General features: G+C 43.8%; 1 protein-coding gene across 2 annotated transcripts in view; it reads left to right on the top strand.

Moving 5' to 3' along the window:
- LOC130389686 (synaptotagmin-9-like) overlaps positions 1-10000 on the top strand; it is a 27283-nt gene that overhangs the window by 9763 nt on the left and 7520 nt on the right. For both annotated transcript variants that reach the window (XM_056599587.1, XM_056599586.1), the window contains one exon: positions 1-77. This exon is cut by the window's left edge and continues 464 nt beyond it. In XM_056599587.1, coding sequence (XP_056455562.1) covers positions 1-77 — 77 coding nt within the window. The remainder of the gene's footprint in view (positions 78-10000) is intronic.

Genomic DNA, 10000 nt, shown 5'->3' with positions numbered 1-10000 from the left:
TGGTGGACAGCTTCCTGGATCTGCCCGACTTCCCCCGGGAGACCAGACTGTGCCGGGACATACAGTACGTCACCTCGGTGAGTCCAGAACCTCTGATTTCTGCTGACAGTGTGAGTCCGATTTATATTTGCTTGCTTTCTTTATTTACTCAAACGGGATTTTTTTTTAATAGAACCGAATTTGGCTCCATGGTTAGGATAAGACATTGCTGACATTACGTATTGAAAAAGTCAAACTGTTTTGTGTTTCGAATCGGACCGGTAGAGCACACATACACAAAAGGTTTTTCTCCCCGTTGAACCAGAGTTAACGCTCCAGGCTTCAATTGTGTCCCAACACTCATACAAGGTAGTGCTCTCTTGGAAACAGCTGAGCGTGACGGATCCTCCTTAAAGAGTTGGGTGCTTAACGCTTCCTGCGGCTCAATGTGAAAATCCAATGAACAAAACATTGAAACACAGCTGATAACATAACCGATAATGTAACCAAATCCAAAGGAAGAAAACAGAAACGAAGAGAAAAAACAAAAGCCAAATCCAGAAGTCCATCTGATGGATGGCCCAGGAAATTCAAGCTGACAGGGTGTATTACTGAATGGGTGGAGCAAATGTTGGCAGAACATTCAACCGTCTATTTCCTCTGTCAGAGTCAGAGTCTGTCCTGACACACTCTGGACCCTTTACACAGACAGTTAAACAAAAGCCAAAGGATGAATTTAATCGTCTTGGCCAAAATATTTCTCCCACGCCCGCAGTGCTTTAACAGTGTGAAGAAGCTCAATTATTATCAACTAAGAGGAGAGAAGTGAGAAATAAACAACGCTCAGGCAGAAGCTAAGAGCCAAGTGTGAGGCTATGTGTGGATTAAAAGCTGACAATCAGCACCATTTGTTTGGCTTTGTTTTTGAGGTACTTCGATGTGTATGTGTGTGTATTTGATCTCTTTAAAAATTGACAGTTCATCTCAAGGGGGTATTCCTACCTTCAAGAGTTCAGAACGAGGACTACATCAGAAGGAGAGGAACATGAGAGAAGATGCTACCTTTTAAGTCGTTGAATCGAGGGACGAAATGAGCAGATCAGCTAGGTTCAAAGGTGCTGATCAATGTACGACTACAGACGCAACCAGAGGCACCTTGAAATCTGCTGTGGAGCATTAACTCACTGGCTAGACAAGGTGCGAGCAGAAACTGACCAATAGGGAAAGGGACAGAGATATGTGAAATGTTCTCCAAGATGACACAACAATGCATTGTTGTTGATAAGCTAAGTTAATTAAAACACATCAATGTAAAGCCATAGATCGTATACGACTAATTGTAGCTGTAAAATGGCCTTTGTTGAAGTTCAAGACACATTAAGTGTAAAGGTTGAAGTAGATATTTTATTGAGACTACAGGGTATAGGGTATTTTATCGGCCATTTGCTGGATGATTAAATTAATGTTGATGGGGAACAGCGGAGCGGTATTTTGTATTCAGACTTGATAAGGTAACTTGGATGCGGAACAGAGAGCACTCTGTTCATTTGTACTATATTTGTACCAGCCTAACTCCCATCCATTTCATCCGATTAACCGAGTCAACTCAATCAAAGAACAGTGCAATATATCCTGTAAACCTCCACCGAGGACAGCCGAGAGGGAGAGGTGGGGTAGGGGGGGTGAGGGTGGTGTGGGTGTGGGTGTGTGCGGGAAGAAGGGGGGGCGAACAGCCCAACAATGTAGCGATCCCCGTCTCCCACTCCCTCTTGAGTTTGAAACTCATCTTGGTTGCGAGAGGGAGGAACACAGAAATATACTTAGACACGGTTAATGTTTAATGATGGCGCGGGGAAACACATGGGGGTATATAGTGACCCAGATCAACAGCGACCACAAGAGCCACGTTCGCTTTGGCGGCTGGATACAGTGTCTACATAATGTTTGCATTTCATTAGGGGCAATGGAATTAAATCCGAAAGCTCACTGGCACACCAAGACGCACACGGGCAGTGTGCTCGACAGATATCACGGGGGGATGTCTGTCTAGGAGCGCTTTATCTGCAGCCAATCAAGAGAGACAGCATTCAAATGTTTAAAATAGCTACGTCAAGGTAGCAGAGACACATTGCCGCCCCTCCCCCAGCTATCTAAAAGGAGTATCGTTGCCTTGCTTAACTTAAAATGCTTGACTAAATGTGACCTCATTAATGCGACTTCAAATACCAAAACATTTCTGTCTTTTCTTTATAATTCCCAGTGAAACGCCACCACAAACAGATTGAAGCATAGCCGCCAGAAGGGGTAAAGGTGCAAGCTATGAAAATAATCACAGTTCACTGTGGCAGTAAAGGTTCTAGAGATCATGTATACTGTTGGAAGCAAACCACCCCCAGCCCTACTAAATCAGAGCAAGGATGATTGAAAATTTATGTCTTTTATTACTGTTTGATAATTGAGTTTCGAGATATGACAAGAAACATTTATAGCGAGAGATCAGTTGCTTAGCTTCTGGATTGTTGTTACGGCAACCGTATAGTTCTACAGTTGCTTTTACCTTTTTATATTTATAGATGTGACCCTGGCCTATCATATTCACTATTTCTTGTTTCAAGTTTCAAATGTATATATTTGGTCTCCTGACCAGTTCTGAATTTGGATGGATGGTAATATTCACAAAATTATGTTGGAGAAGTGTTCTGTGGCAGTCGGTTCAATAAAAACGTATGTTATTGTGAATTGTGCGTTTAACCTTGCTCATGCCACACGCCACTCCTACGACCAGGACCCCACCAGTTTGATGTTGAGCAAGCCAAGTTCTTTTTATAGTTTGAGGAATAAAAACTCACAGAGCAGGTGTTCCATGCTGCCCTGTCAGAGACCTAGTGATTGTGCGTGGTGATGGTGGTTTGGCCCGTGTGTATTGGGACAATGAACCACAGGGGTACAGCCTCACCCCGTCTGATTGGTATGACTCGGGGAGGGCTCTTAAACCAGCCCTCAACCACACACACTCCACATATTAGAAGGAAAAGCCATAGTTTCAGCATCTTCATGAGCTGTTTTTCATGGTTTTTGAAAGCTTCTCTCCTTTCTTCTACTCACCTCTTATACAATTTGTCAGAGCTGCAGCATCGAGATACAGTTTGACAATACAGTCGGAAAATATACTTTTGAAGATGCTTTTCCCAGGAGGGTAAATATGGTTCCATACATATGACTACATTAACCCAGTCTCTGCAGTTCACAAGATTCTTCATGTTGTGATTTATTTATAGATTTCACTTTTTTTTCATTGAATGCATTCTCTTCTTCAGCAGAGTGTAAGAAGTGATCAGAAGCCATATCGGGTGATTGATGCATGTGCAAAAACAGACAAACACACACACGCACGCACGCACGCACGCACGCACGCACGCACGCACGCACGCACGCACGCACGCACGCACGCACGCACGCACGCACGCACGCACGCACGCACCACGCACGCACACACACACACACACACACACACACACACACACACACACACACACACACACACACACACACACACATCAAACACACACACACACAGACATTCAAACACACACACACACACACACACACACACACACACACACACACACACACACACACACACATATGCACACACATACAGTGAAGAGCAATGTCAAGCACACATCAGAGGTGGTTTCTCAATTCATCACCGACCGTTTGGTGTGGGTCAGCCATGCTGGGGCCTGACACTTGTCTGAACCTTTCTCCTCACAGATACTCTGTCACCTTCTTGGTCTCACACTCTCTCTCTCTCTCTCTCTCTCTCTCTCTCTCTCTCTCTCTCTCTCTCTCTCTCTCTCTCTCTCTCTCTCTCTCTCTCTCTCTCTCTCTCTCTCTCTCTCACCCAGTTACCTCTACTGCACGTCGCCAGTAGATCTGGGTCAGGTCCCTTGGGGGCATTCTCTCAAGGCAGGAACCCCTATGCTGGTCCAACCTCTGCTGGCTGGTCTATTAATGATGACTTCTTTGGCTCCCTGTGCGTCCACACGCACCCAAACATCCGGTCCACATGCCAACACGCTGCCTTTTCGAACACTTTCGATGCCAAATGAGATTTGTGTTTACCCATGTTGCTCCAATTTTTCTAATGAATAAGTGTGTACATTGAGAAAAGAAACGCAGAACAAACAAAAAATCAACACGTCGAATGAATGAAGCCATACACCATGTCCATTGAATGTCTGTCCGTGAACAATTTGTTTGTACATGGTTCTATTGGAAGATTCTTGGTGTTAGCTTCATACGTGAAGCTAACACCAAGGGCGCAATTCCCCAAATAGGCAATAGAGTAAATGAGCATCAGTGGAGATTTACCATCAAATCAATGTTCTACAAGCTTATCATTTTTTTTGATCATGCATTCGTGGTCCTTTTTTTCTGACGATGGGAAAGAAGGCTGGCATAATATTCATTAAGGCCTAAACCATTTAGAGGCAATTGTTATCCGATATTGATTTCCTCATGCAATATTCATGAGGATATCCTGATGTCCATTGCCACAATAGCTGCCAACTACTTGTATGGTAAAAGCTACAATCAATTATTTTGCGATGTTGTCCCAATTCATCTTTTGCGGCGAGAATTATGTAGCTTACAGGCAAAATATTGCCCTGCTTTATTCAAATGGCACCTATTTAAAAATGGTTTAGGAGATTATAGAGGATCACCCCTGCTGCCAACTGCTCTTCACGTTGTGTAGGAAGTTGTATCATATGAATCTATTGCATATCAGCAAATAATTGTGCATTCACAATTACCAGTAGATCGTGTTATTTGCACAGCTGAAATAGAAGGAGATAAAAAAAAAATGCATTTCTCTTCATTCACCCTGATGCACTACACTCTGCCCCCCGTGCTCAAGCATGATACTGCAGTCTTTTTGCTGACACTTTATAATTAGGGAGTTTAGCAGACGCTTTTATCGAAAGCTACTTGCATCGGTTAATACACACATTGTCACACCGACGGCAGAGTCAACCATGCAAGGCGACAGCCAGCTCGTCACCAGCAGTTAGGGTTAAGTGTCTCGCTCAGGGACACATAAACACTCACTAATGTCAAGGGGAGCGGCATAGCTCTCGTTAATAGCTCTGGTACATCCAAGTCATAGAACTATAGATCTCTTGTCAGATCACACAATTGATAAATATATGTAGAGCAAGATGCTGCCCTTTCTTGTTGCGTCTTGTGAGAATTTACAACATTGTCGATGGAAGTACTCAAAACCAGGAAATACATTTGAACTCTTTTGACTGTAGATGTTCCGATCATGACATGTTAACGAAACACTCCACATCATCATTTGCATAAAGAACAATCCACATCATCCATTGCAAAAAAGGTATTGCGATCAACTTTTGTCCCATCACTTTGTCTGCTTCGCAGGCCGCTGCCCAATCAGGAGCTTCCCTGTATCCTTGACAACCTATTGGTGCCAACCTGGTAAAGAAACACAAACAAAACATGATCTGGTGTTCACTGTAGAAGCATGAGGTCGTGTCAGACCCAGATCCCAACATATGCATCATCAAGCAAGTAACCTACTCAGACTCGCCCCTTGGACAACCACTTATTGTAACCATTAGTCATTCCCTGTGATCAATCTTTTACGCTCTACACTGTATCTGGTCCTCCCTGAATATAGATTGCCCCAGGAGGGATCGTACATTGCACATCTCCGCCTTGACTAAGAGGAGCTATGCTCATTTCCTAAGACCCTCTGTTTCCTGCTCTGCTGAGGGCCATATGCCGATTACGCCCATCAGTCCCGTCGGCGAGTCCTTCTGGACCTTTGCAACCGGACATTTGTTGTTATAATTGCCGGTTAGCATTGTGCTGGCGGTCTACAGAGGATACGTCGATGGATATAGGTTAGCGATACGAGTCAATCAGCATGTCTCTACTCTGCAGAAGAAGAACTTTAAAATCTAGGGGACGTTTACTGTAGATTCTACAGTATATGTCTGTCTAGATTATACAGGACATATACCTTTAGAATCGACAGGACGTAATCTACAGGACACATACAGGATATATACCTGTACAGGAAGTATACCTGTAGAATATACATGACATACCTGTATACCTGTAGAATCTACAGGACATATACCTGTAGAATCTACAGGACATATGCCTGTAATATCTACAGGACATATACCTGTAGAATCTATAGGACATATGCCTGTAGAGTCTACAGTACATATACCTGTATAATCTTGATGCACAAATATACCTGGCTGTAGGATCTACAGGACATATACATGTAGGATCTACAAGACATATACATGTAGAATCAAGAGGACATATACATGTAGAATCGACAGACGTACAGTATATCACACACTGATGCACACTGGTTGCGTCTTGGTTCTCGTGTTTAGTTGAGGGATGAAGAAGATATTTTTTGGAGCTGAAGGCGGTAAGGGCCCCAGGCGATCCATGCTATCGACCCCAGACTGACAGGCCCGTAATCAGGAGCATGATGAATGGGGTCAGCATCTTCACGCACATTGTGCGTGCATGTGTGTGGCTGCCTTCGTGTGCGCATGTGTGCGTGCGTGTATGTGGGTCCCTGTGCGTGAGTGTGTGTGTGTGTGCCTGTTTGTGTGTGTGTGCGCGTGCCTGTGTGTGTCCTTGTGGGGCGGTAAGGGGAAGTTTCACACTCCCTAACGACGACAAATGTAGCAGTGTAACAAGCACTTGCCCCGAATTGATCCGGTGAGAAATACGAGTCTGTCGATCGACTCAGGAGCCCCACGTGGTGTCGGGCCTTCTGTTTTTTTTTTTTAACTTTCATTTACTTTGTACTCATGACTACACCGTCATAAAGCTCTGGGAAAGGATTGTTTTATATTCTAGCAGATTTCTTTCCACTTTCTTGTTTTCTTTTAAAGGTGACATTTAGACCGCCAGGTGTGAGTGGGATTAGCCGTTACAAGCCATTTTGAAAATCTGCCTCATCTGACATCACAAGTGGGCGTGTCCACCTAGATGTATGCTAGATAGATCAGCCTGCAAGCCTACCTAGTGGACTGTAGCAAAATCTGCTCATCTATCCGTCATACATCTAGGTGGACACGCCCTCTTGTGATGTCAGAAGATGCCGGCTTTCAAACGGCTTGTTACGGCTGTTCGCACGCACACCTGGTGGTATAATATGTCACCTTTAAATGTTTCTGCCCTTTCCTCCCTGTCCCACCTGTCGTCCTGGTCCTTCTCGTGAAGCACTGTACCTGGAGAAGAGGGCACACAAACAGCCCATCACAACACACACGTAATCCTGTCAAGATTTCAAAGCCTATGAAACTTTGATATGATACCGAATGAAGGACTCATATCACATTTATATATATATATATATATACATATGAAGTTTTCATTTGAATTATATGAGATCAAAGAAAGCAAACCATATCTGCTACAGAACGCTACGTGACGCAAATAAAACATGAGACTCATTGCAATGTTATCTTATTTAAGTGAGTTAATTCCTTGAAAGCCTGGAGGTAATCCCTTGATCAAGTCCTCCACGCAGAAATAACGATGAGATCATGGATTACACTTGAATGCTTAATCCATGACATGACGGGGCGCTCACTTGCCACAATTTAAAACATGTCTATTCATTGGTCTGAGTAGCATGTGATCAATATCAAAACATCGATAGACCCCCCCTCGCTACGCCTTGAAAGGCTCCACCTTTTGTCATTCTTCAGAGGGGCTGAAATCAATCTGTGCTAAGTCATTATTTCAACAACTTGTTAGGGTAAACTAGTCATACATGATCTTTTAAGGGTGGCGGATGAATCCCGAGGAAGGGGCGGGTGTTGGAGGTGAGGCGGCGGGATCCTTGAGCAATAGCCCGAATCTGCCAGAGTGTATTTAGCTCCAGAGCCCCCCAGCAGACCAGCCCAACACGTGTCCAGCCATGCAGATAGTGTGTACTGTAGCAGGGGGATGCTGTGGGATGATGTAACCGGAGATCCCAGTGTTTAAGTGAGCTGAACCAAGTCCAGGCCCATGCACTCCTTCCCTTACAAACTGATAAGTGCTTTTTCCCTCTTCCAAACTCTCCCTTCTAGGCAACTGTGCTATTATACTTCAAAAGAAGCTTGATCTACGTACATTGTGTTTCATTTTATGAATCGCATTATTGGAAATATAATGTATATATAGTTACCAGGCTGTTTTGAGAATGTTGATTCATCTTAAAATCAACATTTTCAAAACAGGATGATAAATACATATCCAATAATGTGATGCATAAAATGAAACACATTGTATGTACATTTTACTCAACTTGGACATGCTAAAGTGCCATTGAATATCCTCCTATATACACATGGCCACGAAATGAATGCAGCGCAGACAAAACTGAAGACCGAAGGCGGACAACTAGAGAAGAGACAGACTAGAGAGGATGAAGGAGCAGAGATACTCAGACATACTGCGTGCTGTACCTTAGAGAGAGAGAGAGAGAGAGAGAGAGAGAGAGAGAGAGAGACACACGGTTGGGGGGAGTGTGTGTGTGGGGGGGGGGGGGGGGGGGGGGGGAGGTATGGTGGTTAACTACACAATTGGAGAAGATGGACTGCCTACACTTTACTTGCAATATTGGGGCCCCTACAGCACCCGTCTAATTTCATTTGCTGGGCCCAAGTGACCATAACTCCCACCACAGACTTGATTTGAGTGCTCAGAAGAGCAGTGGCAGCCATTGTGCAGTCGGCAAACCTTGTCTGGGAATGTGTGTGTTTTGCGTGCGAGTGTGTGTCTGTGTGATGGAACTATTTATTAGATTTTCATTTCATTCTTTGGAGATGTTACCACTGTGTGTGTGTGTGTGTGTGTGTGTGTGTGTGTGTGTGTGTGTGTGTGTGTGTGTGTGTGTGTGTGTGTGTGTGTGTGTGTGTGTGTGTGTGTGTGTGTGTGTTATTTAGTGTGTGCATATAGGGTCACAGTAATTGACGCAGGGCAAGAAAAGTGCATCAGGGAAAGAGGTCGCCAACACATATTATGTGCTCGCCGTCTGGGTTTGTTTGTTTGGTCCGCGTTTGTCTCCTGTATTAACCATGCAAATTGAATCATGCTATATCAATATGAGATTGTTGCGGGGGCCTCCAAGGCATCCGGGGCAGCGGTGGGCTCTGATTGTGTAGAGAATGAGAGGCGGATTCATCTTTATTACTGACAAGCCTGACTAACTGACTCATTAACACACAGCATTGTCATTGATCTTATGAACAAACTCTACTTGTTTCCTTGATGCTTGGGTGTGTTTCCTGCCTATGCAGGGGGAGCGTGGTGGCTGGTAAATGTTGACAGCCTGCACAAGATCAATCCACTCAATGCTTTTCTTCGACAATGATAACAGTATCAACATATATATATATATATATGTTGATACTGCTATCATTGTCAAATATATATATATATGTGTGTGTGCGTGTGTCTGTGTGTTCACACAATTTTACAATGTGGTTTATAACAAGCATGTTCATAACTGGAAGACACACATAAATCCTCAACACATCGAAATTAAAGTGTGGAAGAGATAACCAGTGTGCCTGATCGATATATATATATATTTTTTTAATATATATATCTATATATAGATATATATATTTTTAATATATATATATATATATATATATATATATATATATATATATCTATATATTTATATATATATACTTTATATATAGAGAAGGCACACTGTGTCTGTAAGCCTTGCAGAGGTTGAGGCAGTTTATGACTTCATCAGAAGAGAAAAAGGCAGACTCATTTGATTCTGTGTCAATAGATCACCCATATGGCTTGAACCGCCGTCCCCATTACCCATTACCCTGCACCCACACGCACGCACGCACGCACGCACGCACGCACGCACGCACGCACGCACGCACGCACGCACGCACGCACGCACGCACGCACGCACGCACGCACGCACGCACGCACGCAC

This window comes from Gadus chalcogrammus, chromosome 9, assembly GCF_026213295.1.
Source record: "Gadus chalcogrammus isolate NIFS_2021 chromosome 9, NIFS_Gcha_1.0, whole genome shotgun sequence".
In the NCBI taxonomy this organism is placed as follows: Eukaryota; Metazoa; Chordata; class Actinopteri; order Gadiformes; family Gadidae; genus Gadus; species Gadus chalcogrammus.
The sequence above is the reverse complement of the archived record's forward strand: the minus strand, read 5'-3'. Positions and strand labels throughout refer to the sequence as shown.